Source organism: Oncorhynchus kisutch, linkage group LG17 (assembly GCF_002021735.2).
Source record: "Oncorhynchus kisutch isolate 150728-3 linkage group LG17, Okis_V2, whole genome shotgun sequence".
Taxonomy (NCBI): domain Eukaryota; kingdom Metazoa; phylum Chordata; class Actinopteri; order Salmoniformes; family Salmonidae; genus Oncorhynchus; species Oncorhynchus kisutch.
The window spans coordinates 28,489,507-28,506,036 of NC_034190.2; the positions used below are offsets into that span (position 1 = coordinate 28,489,507).

General features: G+C 43.9%; 1 protein-coding gene across 1 annotated transcript in view; it reads right to left on the reverse strand.

The window, feature by feature from the left end:
• Positions 1-15,759, reverse strand: part of LOC109875607 (partitioning defective 6 homolog gamma-like) — a 47,172-nt gene extending 31,413 nt beyond the window's left edge. Inside the window, exons 1-2 of the mRNA XM_020467979.2 lie at positions 15,432-15,759; positions 10,791-11,013 (exon numbers count right to left, since the gene is read on the reverse strand). Of these exons, the coding sequence (XP_020323568.1) occupies positions 10,791-11,013; positions 15,432-15,506 (298 nt within the window). The 5' untranslated portion in view covers positions 15,507-15,759. The remainder of the gene's footprint in view (positions 1-10,790; positions 11,014-15,431) is intronic.
• Positions 15,760-16,530: the final 771 nt, after the last annotated feature.

Here is a 16,530-nt window from a genome sequence, read left to right on the forward strand (position 1 = left end):
CATGATGACACATGGCAACCCGTTGCTTATGCATCCAGAGTCTTGACAGGTGCAGAAACAAGTTATGCATGAATAGAGAAAGAACTACAGGCGAACGTGAGTTTGCAAAAGGTTTCACCAATAAGTCTAGAGACAAGCCTTGAAGTAGAAACGGACTACAAACCATTGGTGTCAATCATGTCTAAGCAACTGAATGATTGTCCAATGAGAATCCAGAATGTTGATCATACTGCAAAAGTATGAAATGAAGATGATCTACACCCCGGGAAAGCTAAGTTTGCCGCTGACACTCTTTCTCGAGTAGTTGACAAGAAAGAGGAGTGCCAACACACAGAAAATCAGATTCAGGCCTATGTCGTAATGATCGTAGCATCACTTCCTGTGTCTTCTGAGATAACGGAGCAGATCAAAAGAGTGACAGCAGCTGATGAAACAATGACAGAGTTGAAAGAAACAATACTGATAGGATGGCCCACACAGAAAAACAACTGTCCAAGGAGAATACAGGATTGCTGGATGTGCAGAGCTCACCATTGTGGATGACAGTGTTCAAAGGCAACAAGATTGCCATTGCCATGACACTACGCAAAGCAATGCTACAGAAAACACACAAGGGCTACTTGGCTGAGGTAAAATGCAAACAACGAGCATGAGAAGTAATGCACTGGCCAAGAATCAACCAGGAAATCAGCCAGACCACTGCTTCATGTGAACTGTGTTTGACCTACAGGCCAAAGCAGCAAGCAGAACCACTAATGCCTCATCCAGTACACAACCCACCCCACTACAAAGTTGGAGTTGACTTTGACTGCAATGGCAAAAACTACATTGTTCTTACTGACTACTACCAAAACTACCCTGAAGTAGAAACACTGCCAACTACCTCCAGCAAAGCTTTAATCACCTACATGAAATCAGTCTTCGCAAGACTGAACTGTACTTCGACAATGGCCCGCAGTTCTCAAGTTCCGAATTCCAATCATTCGCTAAAGACTGGAGATTCAGATAACACCTCAAGCCCCAACGGCTTAGCAGTGAGTTCAGTCAAAATTGGCAAAGGTCTGATGAAAAAGGCACACGATGGAAAGGAGAATTTCCTCAAAAGTGTAATGATCTACCGCAGCGCACTGCTGCAGAAGACTTTCACCAACACAAATGTTGATGGTACATCGCATCAGAACCAACCTACCCATCCATGAGGACTTGCTAACATCCAGAGATGCTCAAAGTCAAACTCGCAAATGAAAAAACAGAAAGACAAACAAAAACAGCAACACGACAAAAGCGCAAGACACTTACCTGACCCGAAATTACCAAAAAGGTAACAGATTTTCACATTTTAAATCACTTAACCTCTTGAGTGTAGGGGGCAGTATTTTGATGTTTGGATGAAAAACGTACCCAAATGAAACTGCCTATTTCTCAGGCCCAGAATCTAGAATATGCATATAATTGTCAGATTAGGATAGAAAACACTAAGGTTTCCAAAACTGTCAAAATATTGTTTGTGACAACAGACAGAACTGCTGTTGCAGGCGAAAACCAGAGGAAAATCCAACCAGGAAGTGAAGGTTTTTCCTGAAAGCTCTCTGTTCCATTGCATGCCTTCCGTCCATTTAAAGGGATATCAACCAGATCACATCGAGCGAGAAAGATCACATCGCGTCATTGGATGGCTGGGTGCCAGCAGCGTTTTGCATGCGCCAACTGTAACGGTTTTCTAGGTGTGAAGGAGAGTCGGACCAAAATGCAGCGTGTAGATTGCGATCCATGTTTAATCAATAAACGTAAAACACGAATCAATACAAAAACTACAAAAAAACAACAAACGTGGAAACGTAACGAAAACCGAAACAGCCCTATCTGGTGAAAACACAGAGACAGGAACATATGTCACGGAAGCTCTGAGACAGGGGTACATTCGGCCCTCCATGTCACCCGTCTCCTCGAGTTTCTTTTTTGTGAGGAAAAAGGAGGGAGGTCTGCGTCCTTGCATTGATTATCGAGGTCTCAATTCGATCACAGTGGGTTTTAGTTATCCGCTACCTCTCATCGCTACGGCGGTGGAATCATTCCACGGAGCGCGTTTCTTCACTAAACTGGACCTCAGGAGCGCGTATAATCTGGTGCGGGCTTCTGTGTTCGATCATCCACCAGAGGGTAAAGCGGCAGGTGAGCAACTGTTCCACCTCAGACAGGAGATGAGGAGTGCGCAGGACTTCGCGTTGGAGTTTAGGACCCTAGCTGCTGGTGCTGGGTGGAATGACAGGGCCCTGATGGATCATTACCGGTGTAGTCTCCGGGAGGACGTCCGCCGGGAGCTAGCTTGCAGAGATACAACTCTCTCCCTGGATGAACTTATAGACATGTCTATTCGATTGGACAACCTGCTGGCTGCCCGCGGGCGTTCGGAAGGGGTCCTGTTAATTCCACCCTCCAGCTCTCCCACTCCCACTCTGATGGAGTTGGGAGAAGCTGCATCTAGGGGAACCAGAGGGGGCTCCTCCTGCTCCTATTGTGGACGTAGAGGACACACTTCGGACCGGTGTTGGAGGAGTCCCTCTGGGAGTCGAGATGGTCGGCGGAACACTCCTCGGCCACCCCAGGTGAGTAAGCACCAAACTCACTCAGAGCTCCTTGTTGGTCACATGTTTTTGTTAATTGTTACTCTGTGTTTGATGGTGTATTGCTTTTCGTGTTCTTTATTTATCCGGTCTTTTGTCCTGTTGTTTTTGGACTGGCAACTTATACGCCTTGTGTGTTGGCATCATCATTTTGGTTGCACCGGTGAATAAATTTTGATAAACGACAGAACCCTGCTCTCTGCGCCTGATTCCACCCACCACTCATAGTTAATCGTAACACCAACAGAGTGGAGCAGATATTTTCTCTCTCTCTCCTATTGAAGCTACAGTCGCGTTGAAATATTATCGATTATATATTGTATAAACAACCTGAGGATTGATTATAAAAAACGTTTTACATGTTGCTACGAACTTTACAGATACTATTTGGAATTTCCGTCTGCCCCGTCGTGACCGCTTGAGCCTGTGGATTTCTGAGCATAACGCACCAACCAAATGGAGGTATTTTGGATATAAAAATAATCTTTATGGAACAAAAGGAACATTTATCGTGTAACTGGGAGTCTCGTGAGTGCAAACATCCGAAGATCAAAGGTAAGCAATTCATTTTATTGCTTTTCTGACTTTCGTGGCCAATTTACTTTGCTGCTAGCGGTTTGTAATGTTTTATCTGCTGAGAGAGATGTCCTTACATAAACGCTTGGTATGCTTTCGCCAAAAAGCTTTTTTGAAATCTGACATGTGGTGGATTATCAACAAGCTAAACTGTGTTTTGCTATATTGCACTTGTGATTTCATGAAAATTAAATATTTTTAGTCATTTAATTTGAATTTGGCGCTCTGCAATTCAGCGGATGTTGACGAAAATTATCCCGCTAATGGTATGGGTGCATCAAGAAGTTAATTCATAAACAAAATTGATAGTAAAAACACTAAGTAATTGATATGTCTACCTTTACTTGTTACTTCTGTGAACTTTCATTATCCTCCATGAGGGAGGAGAATTAGAATTTATTAAAATGAATGAGAATTTATTTTAAAGATCTGGGTTTTTGGTAATGGAATTTCAAGGCACAAGGCAATATTTATTAAAATTAAAGAAGACAGAATAATATCTCCAAAACGAAATATAAGTGTTGATATTAGTTGGCAGAGCTTTGTATTTCTAATACCTTTTAAGACTTTTTCTGGGAGATGTTTTCCGTTTGACCAGAAAGCATTGGTAGACCTACCAATGACTTGTAGTGATTTAACTGGATTGTCACGCTCTGGTCTTAGTATTTTGTGTTTTCTATATTTATTTGGTCAGGCCAGGGTGTGACATGGGTTTATTTTGTGTTGTTTTTATGTATGGGGTTTTTTCGTAGGTTTTGGGATTGTGGCTTAGTGGGGTGTTCTAGCAAAGTCTATGGTTGCCTGAGGCGGTTCTCAATCAGAGGCAGGTGATTCTCGTTGTCTCTGATTGGGAACCATATTTAGGCAGCCATATTCTTTGAGTGTTTCGTGGGTGATTGTTCCTGTCTTTGTGTTAGTTGTCACCAGATAGGCTGTATAGGTTTTCACGTTCCGTTTGTTGTTTTTGTATTGTCGTGTTTATTCGTCATTAAACATGTATCGTATTAACCACGCTGCATTTTGGTCCGACTCTCTTTCGACGGAGGAAAACCGTAACACTGATTTCAATTTTGTTTATTCATTATTAAGTGATTAAAATTCAGAATAATAAAATACATTTTAAAACATTAGTAACGCCAACTGACATTTACTCCTGAGGTACTGACCTGTTACACCCTCTACAACCCCTGTGATTATTATTTGACCCTGCTGGTAATTTATGAATGTTGGAACATCTTGAAGAACGATCTGGCCTTAATGGCCATGTACTCTTATAATCTCCACCCAGCACAGCCAGAAGAGGACTGGCCACCCCTCAGAGTCTGGTTCCTCTCTAGGTTTCTGCCTTTCTAGGGAGTTTTTCCTATCCACTGTGCTTCTACATCTGCATTGCTTGCTGTTTGGGGTTTTAGGCTGGGTTTCTGTATAAGCACTTTGTGACATCTGCTGATGTAAAAAGGGCTTTTTAAATAAATTAGATTGAGTAACAGAATTACTACAAGGGAATTGGCTACAATGGGATATTGGTCCCAAACCACAGTTGGGTCACCTGCTACTGTCCTCCCTTCCACTGGCATACTATGTTCAGCTCATAGCAGTTCTCTTTGTCTTTCTGTTGTCCTTTGGTACAACCAAGAGTGTTAAGAGTCTGGAGAACCCATCCCTTGCGCGCGCTCTCTCTCTCCAGTTAATGTCACCTCTCCCAGCTCTTACTGAAACCTACCCATGAGCCCCCTCTCTTTCCATTTACTGTAACCAGTATCCTCACCCACTGAGCACCGACCAACACCGGACGTCCATGGACGTTGAAAAGTAGTTGAAATTTGGTCAGTTCACCCTGGCCTTGCTGTTAAAGTCCACAGACGGACTGGACCAATCATAGACGTATGTTTCACAAGTTTGGACAATACAGTAAGCAGAGCACAGGAGAGTACAGTCCAATACAGCAAAGAAAGAGTACAGTAAAGTATAGTATAATGTACTAGACTCTACTCTGCTATATTGTACTGCACGGAACCCTACTCTGCTCTGCTGCGCTGTCCAAACTTGTGAAACATGACTTTTGGAGAATCTCATATCCATAATTATGCATTTCTGTGTACTACAGATCAGGGACCCGTGATGTAATTCCATTACCGTAATTCCGTTACTGGGTGTAAATCCACTTCACTTACTGTAGTTCAATAACCAAAATCTATTTTTTCTATGTGTCATGTTAATTCAATGTGTCATGTTAATTCGGAGCAGATGCCTCCCGAGTTGCACAGTGGTCGAAGACACTGCATTGCAGTGCTAGCTGTGCCACTAGAGAACCTGATTAGAGTCCAGGCTCTGTCTCGGCCGGCCGTGAAATAGCTGGCACTCGTGGAGCGGAGCACAATTGGCCCAGCATCATCCGGGTTAGGGGAGGGTTTGGTTGGCAGGGATGTTCTTGTCCCATCATGCTCTAGCGACTCCTGTGCAGGCCGGGCGCAATGCACGCTGACACGGTCGCCAGGTGTACGGTGTTTCCTCCCACACATTGGTGCGGCTGGCTTCCGGGTTAAGCAGGCATGGTGACAAGTAGCAGTGTGGCTTGGCTGAGTTGGGTTGTATTTCGGAGGATGCAAGGCTCTCGACCTTTGCCTCTCCCGAGTCCGTACGGGAGTTGCAGCGATGGGACAAGAGTGCAACTACCAATTGGATACCACGAAATTGGGGAGAAAAGTAGGTTAAAGTTTTAAAAAATGGCAAACGTGGTCGCATAAAAACAGGAGGGAGATTTTACCAAAATTCTGTTCCCAAAGTTTACATCACCACAGCTCTTCCACAAAATTATTTTTGATACATTTTTCTGTGGAAATTGTTAAAAGTAGTCCTTGTGCATTGAGTTGTATGGTTTGTTAAACGTTGAAATTCTGTTATTGTGGAACTGACCCAATGCAAAAAAATAAAACCAATCTATCTATGCTCTGCATGTATACCAGTGGTAGCAACAGGTGGCCCGTGACGCAAAAATCAGCCAGCGAGTCATTTAGTTTGGTCCCCCCAAAGTTGTTTTGTGTGTGTAGAAAGGTAGGTAGATAGATCTAACTATCTATAAAATCACCAGGAATTTAGCTTTAAAAAATGAGTTAAATTTAGGAAATCTGCTCAAGTATTCCCATGAATAAAAAAAATAAAAAAAGACGTGATCATGTCTGTATGTAATCAAGGTACATCGCCTTCAGAAAGTGCCAATACCCCTCACCGTTTTCCACATTTTGTTTGAATTTAAAAACGTTCTGTCACTGGCGTACACACAATACCCCATAATGTCAAAGTCAAATTGTTTTCAACATTTTTACAGATGATTTAAACATTTATATTTGTAATGTCTTCAGTCAATATGGCAAGCCTAAATAAGTTCAGGAGTACACATTTGCCTAACAAGTCACATAATAAGTTGTGTGGACTCACTCTGTGTGCAATAGTGTTGAACATAAGTTCTGAATGACTACCTCATCCTTGTACCCCCACACATACAATTATCTTCTAAAAAGGTCCCTCAGTCAAGCAGTGAATTTCATACACAGATTCAACCACAAAGATCAGGGAGGTTTTCCAATGCCTTGCAAAGAAGGGCATCTATTGGTAGATGGGTAAAAAAAATGAAAAGCCAACGTTGAATATGCCTTTGAGCATGGTGAAGTTATTAATTACACTTTGGATGGTGTATCAATACACTCAGTCACTACAAAGATACAGGCAACCTTGCAAAGCAATTCACTTTTTGTCCTGAATACAAAGTCGTGGTAATATTGGATTTACCCCAAACATGTCTGAGTACCACTCTCCATATTTTCAAGCATAGTGGTGGCTGCATCATGTTATGGGTATGATTGTATATCTTTTTTTAATGTTATTTAACTAGGGAAGTCAGTTAAGACGGCCTACCCCAGCCAAACTCTCCCCTAACCCGGACGACGCTGGGCCAATTGTGCATCGCCCTATGGGGCTCCCGATTACGGCCGGTTGTGATACAGCTCAGGCTCGAACTCAGGTCTGTAGTGACGCCTTTAGCATTGCAATGCAGTGCCTTAGACAGCTGCGCCAGTCGGTCCCTATTAAACTCCCCATTACTTAGTGATACAAAATAAACGGAATGGAGCCAAGGGGCAAAATCCTAGAGGAAAACCTGGTTGTCCGTTTTCCACCAGACACTGGGAGATGAATTCCCCTTTCAGCAGTATAATAACCTAAAGGACAAGCCCAAATCTACACTGGAGATGTTTACCAAGAAAGTGAATGTACCTGTGTGGCCGAGTTACAGACTATCTATATCTGCCTGAAAACGGTTGTCTAGCATTGATCAAAAACAAAATGTGACAGAGCATGAAGAATTTTGAAAATAATAAATGGGCTTTACCCTGAAAGACTCTCAGCTATAATCACTGTCAAAGGTGATTCTAATTTGCATTGACTGAGAGGGTCGAATACTTTTCTATAGTGATAGTGTTTCATTTTTCATGATTTTCTTTTTTACAAAGGTTAGAATTTTTCTTCCACTTTGACATTGAGTATTTTGTCTATAACATTTACCAAAGAAATGACATTTTATTCCCACTTTGTAACACAGCAAAATGTGTGAAAAGGGTTGTGAATACTTTCTGAAGGCACTGTATGCAATTGTTCTTTTCAAATACAATTTAATTTTGATCAATTTGCAGTGTACAAATTATTATAATTATGTTCCGGCCCCCACGACTTTTCACTCTGACAAAAACCATCCCACAGCTGAATCTATTTGCCTACCCCTGATACACACCATGAGTGCCAGCTATTTCATTCTGTATTTATAATGCAATTTGAATCCATTTGCATCGTGGCAAAGATTTTTATTAAAAAGTTACAACTCACAAGTTGAACCTTAACCCTATGCAGCAATTATAAGCTTGAGCTCCATTAGAAGTGGTCATGCCAGAGCTGGTCTAAAGAGGAGGCCAGACTAAAAGGCCGCTTCCACAATGACTCCCTATAGGGCCCTGGTCAAAAGTAGTGAATTATATGGTGAACAGGGCGACATTTCAGAGACAACCTAAAGCTCCACCACTGCAGAACCAGGGAGGCCAGACAAAGCTCCACCCCTGCAGCTCTCTGACCCAGAGCTAATGTAGGTGACCAGCAGGCTCCACATGACTGGACAGCTACAATCACACCCACACCATCATCTCAGGCAGGGAGCCTGAATACAGGCATGGTTTCCCACTACTCCTTTCCCCTCTGTCCTCATAGTGTATCTTCCAAAGCTCCTGAACTGTAACAGTTGTACACTAGAATAGACTGTTCCAGAGTTCAACGGTCTCTGCTCTATACGTCTACAGGACAATCCTAATACTGTTGCCCCTCCGTAATCAGCTTACTAGTCGAGGCCACAGCTTCCCCATCTCTGCACTTCATTAATCATGATTTTGCAAACAGACGTGGCTCCAGTAACAGGATTAGTAAATTATGCAAAAGGAATCATTCCAATCTCCCTGGATCTCCCCGTTAAAACAGGAAAATACTGCATAACAGCAGGTGGAGAACGATCCTTAACCCGCGCTTCCTCAGTCCAATGTTGATTGTCCTACAACCTCATAACTCACTGAACAACGGAGAGCACAGGAAGGATGGGTGAAAGCCAGATGCAATGATGCATGTGGCTACTGACTGAGCCCTCTAAACTGCCGACAGGCCTGGTTACCGGCCAGAGAGAAAGACAACCTTGTAAAAGCAGCAGCAAGGTCTCCACACTCACACGGGGGAGGGGGTTGGGGAAAGGTAGGGGGTAGGGTGGTGAGTTCAAATTAAACCAGGAGGAAGTGGGCCCTTTGCGGGGCTCTTACAGGTTCAGTTCCCCCCTGGACTCAGATTAGTCATTACCCGGAGATCTGAGGGTCTTAGTGGGTCCCGGGCAGAGGGGAGAAGTGCACCTGTGCAGCAGCACATCAAATGGGTCCTTCTCATGGCAGTGGACCATGGAGGTGATCTAGTGACCACCCTACCCTGGCCCCAGGGGCCTCATCTGACTTTATGTCTCTACTCTGATTGGCTGGGTCCGAGGTCATGTGGTGGGAGAGAGAAGACTATAAATTGACAGACAGTGAGGGGTTCTGGGCTTTGGAACTCAATTGTCAGGGACAATTACCTGCTCTGTTCAGTCTTATAAACCCATTCCAGAGTTTCACTCAGAGAGGAGTGTTTTGCATAAGGAATTTCCTTTCCAGCTTTTTCGCAAAACAGAGAGAGGGACAATGTTTAAGACTGTTGCTGTTATGAGCAGTATTGTCGTCTCTGTGAGGTTAGGATCTAGTTAAGTGTTTGTTCAGTCAGTGGGTCCAGACGACCCATACTGCGTTAGAATAGGATCCGTGTGATCAGAGTGACAGAGTCGTGACGCTGAGTCAAACTAATGTCTCTATGCGAGGCCCTGAGAGAGGGCAGCAGTTCTAACTACTGACCGTCTCTGACAGAGGCCTGGATTGTTCTCCGGGTGGTCAGGAGATGCTTGGACAGCGTGACTGACGGGAAACCTGTGGTGCTTGTAGGTTGGTACTACCCAGCGCTACTCATCACAGGGGATTTTTACCCCCAGATACACAAGCAGGAATAGGCCTCAGTATGAATAGACGTTAGAACAATGGCCTCCAGTAAAGTTCAATACACGGCTCCAGAATGCTGACTCATCTCCAAAGTAACTACAGCACGAATTCCTGTAAATAGTACCCACGCTTACACCATGAGTTCCAATGCAATAAGTTCACCTTACCCTGCTGCACACACATGAATACATCACTATCATTACTTAACTCTTCACAACAACAAAAAACACCTGATAAAACTAACTCTTTGTTAGGAAAGGCATTGTATAATCTTCCTTCCTACTGGAGCCGCAATCCTTTCAACAGACAAATCCTTTGTGTCAGCAATGTGCCATGATAACACCCCACTTTGTTCAGCCTCTTGCATTACAACCATTGGGAGTATTGTCATAACACGAACTGTAGCAGTACGTAGCGGGACAGTACACCAGGAAACGCAACACAGCCAATGAGGGTGAACATTCCACATAAAAGGTGATGGATGCATTTGTATGCTGGGGCCGGCTGCATTCGGATGCCCATGCCTGGTCCCATGCCTGGTAGGGGAAGAGGCCTCCGCAGGCCTTGTGTATATGGGGGGGGGGGGGGGGGGGCTCCCATTCAGTGTTTAGGAGCAGTGCCTTTGGATTAGCAGCGCTCAGTTCAGCCCTACATAGTGAGGAGCATCTCATTCAAGCAGGGCTTTTGTTCAAAGTCATGTCTGGCATGAAAGAAGACGTTCCCATCGACCTCCTTTCTATTGGCTGCTTTCGCCTGCAAGCATTCCCCTTTTAGATAGCACACAGGACTGACCCATCACACACACCCACCCACGGGGACCAGCAGTACAGGACAGTAAACCCCCCAGTGTGAGCGAAACAAAAAGGATCCTGACCGACAGGTGAGAAAACAGACCCTAATCATTACAACCAATGACGACGCAGAAGAAAACGATAAGTCTGCTCGATCAGAAACAGCAACACTATATATTAGTCGAGCTCCTCCTCACCTTGTCTCTGTATGAAGACCCGGAGCAGTGGGTGGGCCGTAGACACCGCCTTGCAGAAGTTATCGTCGTTGTTGATTGGCAGCAGGTCTCCGTGGATGTCAGCGTAGCCAATCATGACCTCCATGTTGGCGATGCGGTGAACGTGCATGACGAGCTTATAGAAGTCCTCGAACTTCCCCGGTTTGAACCGGTCCACGGAGAACCGCCGGAACTCTGCTCCGTACTGCAAGGACAACACATAGGGACAACATATAGGGGTGAGTTAGCAAGACAGCTGCTTGGTGACCGAGCACAGCACTGAACACAATTTGAGCCGACCTTATACTTGAATCTCGATCGATATCGACCTGGCCTATAAACGTATAGTTAGACACAAGGGACCTCAGTGGGACAGAGTCCTAAAATGCTAGGTAATCAGTGTCACATTGTTCTCTAATCCACCACCAAGGCCAGACTATGTTCAGCCAAAACAGAATCGGCAGACAGACACAATATTCCTTCAGGATGTCTAAAGAAGATGATTTTTCAGAACTTCACAGACAGTCTAACCACAATAAAACGATTTACACAATGTAACACTCAAACAAGCCACGACACAGGTAAAGAAAAGAGCTGTAATTGCTATGTCCATGTCTTCCATTTATCCCACTGAAGCAAGAGGGAAGTGGAGGTTTAGGATTGTCCCAAATGCACCCTTTTCCCTAAATACACAGTGAGCTCCAAAAGAATTGGGAAAGTGACAATTGTTTGTTTTTTGGGGCTCTGTACTCCAGAACTGTGGATTTGAAATGATAATGACTGAGGTTAATTAGCTTTAATTTGAGAGTATTTTCATTCATATCGGGTGAGCCATTTAGAAATCACAGCACTTTTTGTACATGGTCCCCTAAAATGTTAGGACTAAAGTTATTGGGACAAATTCACTTGTGTGTATTAAAGTAGTCAAAGGTTTAGTATTTGGTCCCGTACAAACTTGTTGGATGCACTTGCTGTTTATTTTGGTTGTGTTTTAGAATATTTTGTGTCCAATAGAAATGAATAGTAAATAATGTAGTGTCATTTTGGAGTCACTTTTATTGTAAATAAGAATAGAATGTGTCTAAACACTTCTACATTAACGTGGATGCTACCTATGTACAAAAAGTGCTTTCATTTTTAAACAGTTCACATGATAACGGATGAAAATAACCCTCAAACTAGAGCTGACAGTCTGCACTTTAACCTCATAGCCATTGTATCATTTCAAATCAAAAGAGCTGGAGTACAGAGCCAAAACAACATTAACATTGTCACGGTCCCAATACTTTTGGAGCTCACTCTAGTCCAGTACTGTTGATCAAGGACCCGGGTCAAAAGTAGTGCACTATATAGGGAGTAGGGTGCCATTTGGGAAGGAGTCTGAGACAAAGGAACAATGCAGGTGAATGAGTCAGCAGTAAACAAGCCTATCTGGATGAGATGACGCCAACAGACAAAACAGTTCGGGTCAGAACAACATTATATGGGGGTGGACAAACTGACTGAGCATGCACACACACACACACCAAGGTTTGCTCAAACAGGATGCCCAGAGGCGTGATTGTCTGTACTGGCGTGTCTGTGTCTGTGTGTGTGAGAGAGAGAGAGACTGGACCACCATGGAGAGCAGCTGGGGTGACCCAGGGGTCACAGCTCTGGTCATGTAACTGACATAGCCAGTAGAAACCCTATTACTGTATGCGTGGGCACTGGGTCTGCATAACACAAGCTGGGCTTTGTCTCTGACAATAGCAGTCACATTACAACAGTAGTCACTTGTGGATGGTGGTGAACTGTGCTGCACTATGCTATGATGCGGTAATTATCTGCTCAGAGAGGAAGGCCGGATGACAGTCTGTTCTAGAGGAAGGCCTAGGTTAGACTGCTGGGAGGTTTGTGTTAGACTGGGCCTGTCATGCAGTTTGTCATTACAACGTGAAATATCATCTGAATATGTTGGTGAGGCAGTGTGATGCCAGGTGTGTTATCCAACTCATACTGATGCCAAACATGAATAAACACACACACACAACAGTCGCACACAGACCAAAATAAATCATCAAATGAAACCTACATTTAGCAATAAGTGATGGGTTTGTGACAGACTGTTCTCCCTCAGCTTGTGGGCTAATGAGGTCTTGTGAAAACCACTGAGTCATGATATGATTTTATAAAGAAAAAAAAACCTCAATAAAATAGATTCAAAAACAGAATCCTAAAAGTGCTAGATATGTTAGCTGTTGCAAAGTAGAGGTCAGTGTTTCAGTATGTTACCATGTCATCTGTGTGACTGAGCTGTTAAACCAGCCCGTGTTTAAAACATGAACACAGCCTAAAGGGAGTCAGCCAGCTTCAAGTCTGGACAAGACCATGAGCTAAATTTGAATCAGAACCTGAAAATAATACATCACACTAACAAAGAGTACCTCCTCCTCTTTCACGGGAGAATGTTAAAACGGGTCCAGACAGGTACAGACTGCGCTGCTCAAGCATTAGGCCCGACACACTGACTGACATGGATGGAGGCCAGACTAAGTTTGCGAATGGCTTCTCAGTCTTATCGCGCTTCTTCCCCGCGTGACAATCTAAACTACCCAGCCGACCTACGGACAGTTTTTGTATGGAGATGCAAATTCCAGTGGTTGAGAGATGAACCGTGATGGGTGAGGGAGGGTGAGGTAGATACTGTCGGGTGAATGAAGACATGCTACAGTACCGTCTAAAGACATCTCTACAGAGAACAGCTGGCGCTGAGACAAACCAGCCCGTTGCAACACGGCTCATCTTTGAGAAGCCACGTTGTTCCGAGTCTGGTGTTATCAGAACAATTCCCGAGAACAGGTTCTCCTCCTGGGTCAGTGAAAAACAGGAACTAAACTCCTTTATGACATCACTAAGAGGCTGATACCGATTCCCTCCCTCAGTGGGGAGAGATGGTGCCTGATTGAGGTCACACTCCAAAAGGCCTGAAAAGAGTGGTGATGGTGAGTTAGGTTGTCGTGTCACTAGAGGATGACACCGGTTGACTCACTACAACAGCCAATTAGTTCTGTGATGACACGTTTAGTCCTGCCCTACCTAGCCCAACCCAATATGGCTCTTGATGACAAGTTTCTCGTAAAGTTGACAAGTTTCCTCTCCACCTGTCAGAGGTTGTTTTAAAACACACAAACAAAACATTAAACTGCTTGCTCCTTAAGGGGTTCCCAGGAGAGATAAGCCAGAAGGGGGCCCTAACACTCTGATAGGGCTCCTGAAAGAGGACCTCCTTTCACCACAGACAATGGTTCAGCAGCATTCCAGCCCCGGTATGAATTAGTGAGACTGAATATTAACTCTGAATTAGAGCTAAATACTCACTCAGCCCTCTGAAACAATAGAGGTGGATCAGCTCTGCGGCAGGCAGGCAAGGTGCATTGATGCACTTCACCAACGAGAGCCTTGAGCCTTCAAAACACTGCCAGCCACAACACAAAGATTATACAACCCGCCTAAGAAATGTCCAGGCTGTGAAATCCACCTGAGGATAAACTAAACAACATCAGCACCATCCTAAACCGTGTAAGAGAGAAGAATGATGGAGGAACATAACCTGAGCAACAGATATCATAGAAGTAGAAGAATATACTATCAGTACAATATATTGACATGTCAGGATGGAGGAAGGACACGACATGGGCCAGTAGAGAAGAGATCTAGTCGTCTGAACTGATCTATTCCACTAATGGTTTCAAATGGCACATATTCGTCTTATCACCCACCAGTGTCTGTTGGTTGGTAGGCAACTGGCACACACTCCAGACTTAAGAGTGATGTTTACAGTATGAGGGGAGGAGGTAGTTTCACATACACACATACACGCACACACACACACACGAGAGCGACAGACACCCAGCAGGTCAAGAGCTGCTTGACTGAATAACTAAAATACAACATGTCTCGGTTTCTAGCCCACATCGATAGATGATTACATTTTTGTTTTACAACAATGAGAGAGCATATTTGTATTAAAATAACTAAATAAATCCGTATTAGGTCTATTGGAATGTAATTTGGTTGAGAAAGCTCGGCTATGATCTTGTAAAGTCAGTCGGTGTATTGTTGTGTTGAAATCAACACGCTGTCAGTGTCAACTCTTGTTAGTAGCAAAACAATCAAGAGTAGTTGCAACAAATGTTGCAAAAAATAACCATATCTCGACCGCTACTCTTGGGAATTACCACGATACTTTCTTTAGAATAATTAACACATTTAATCGATCCTTCCTCAATGCAAAACCCGTTTTTCTAGAACATCTGCCATGGCATCAGGATTCGCATGAATAGTCCCAATCTTCAGCGGGTTTTCCACTAGAAATTTGAAAAAGTTGCCTTGTGAAAATCACAACTAACCAACTGTGGCGTAATTGTTGAGAGTTTGTGAGTATTCCCATTGCATGTGGCAGGTCAAATCTAGACAAGTAGCAGTACAGTCTACTACCTCTTCCACCACAGCCGAGTCTATTTAGCCAGAAACCCCATTCCAGAGCATGTGAAGTAGCTTAGGCTAACTATTTAGCCTACTTCAAAGAAAATTGTCATGATGGTGTCTAAATGTGTTCCAACGATAGGCTAGTCGGCTTACCTTGCTTTTCACTTCAACCGCGATGCAATCAAAATATTGCAGGGAAGATTGGGATTTAATAAAACTCCGATTCATTTTTGCGGTTCCAGTAAAAGTTCACGCGCTCGCCCACAGAAAAGGGGCTGTTCGGGTCTATGTCCAGTCGCTAAATCCCTTAAATCCCACGTCGTTTAGACAGCAAAGTTTAGTTATCTGACTTTCTCGGTTTGTGCTGCGGTCCGAGACGCATTGGAGAAACTTCAGGGGGGAAATGAAACGAAGACAACAAATCGGTGCCTCTGACTTGGGGGAGTGAGTTCGCAGATGACATCATCGAGCTCCTGCATGAACGTTTTCAGCTTTCAACCCTCCCAAAACACACGTCCTCCAAGACGCCAGGGGACGCGATGCCATTGGCCATTATACCACGGCTAAGGACTGTTCTTGCGGAGTGCCTGGATACAGCCCTTTGCCGTGGTATATTGGCAATATACCACAAACCCCCGAGGTGTCATATTGCTAATATAAACTGGTTACCAAAGTAATTAGAGCAGCAAAAATACAGGAATTGTTCTACCTGTGGTATATGGTCTGATATACCACAGCTGTCACCCAATCAGCATTCAGGGCTCGAACCACCCAGTTTATAATGCTTAGGACCTGAACTATCTGGTTTAGAATAAGCATTATAAACTGTGTGGTTCGAGCCCTGAATGCTGATTGGGTGACAGCTGTAGTATATCAGACCGTATACCACGGGTATGAGAAAACATGTATTTTTACTGCTCTAACTCTGTGTTGTGTCGTGCCTAAGAACCGCCCTTAGCCGTGGTATATTGACCATATACCACACCTCCTCTGGCCTTATTGCTTAAATATACCACACCCCCTCGGGCGTTATTGCTTTATAGCCTAAGCATTTTGAAACGATTCAATCTGACTGAGCAATAAACTAGTTTAAAAATCATGCATCATTCGTTCAATGAATAATACAAACTGGTATACACCCCTTAGTCCTATTTTTTTACTATAAATAATTGATATGCTTAGTAGAGAGATCCACATAATATGCCAAGAAAGACACCAAGTTATTCAGGGCCAGCCATGAGGATAGAGAATT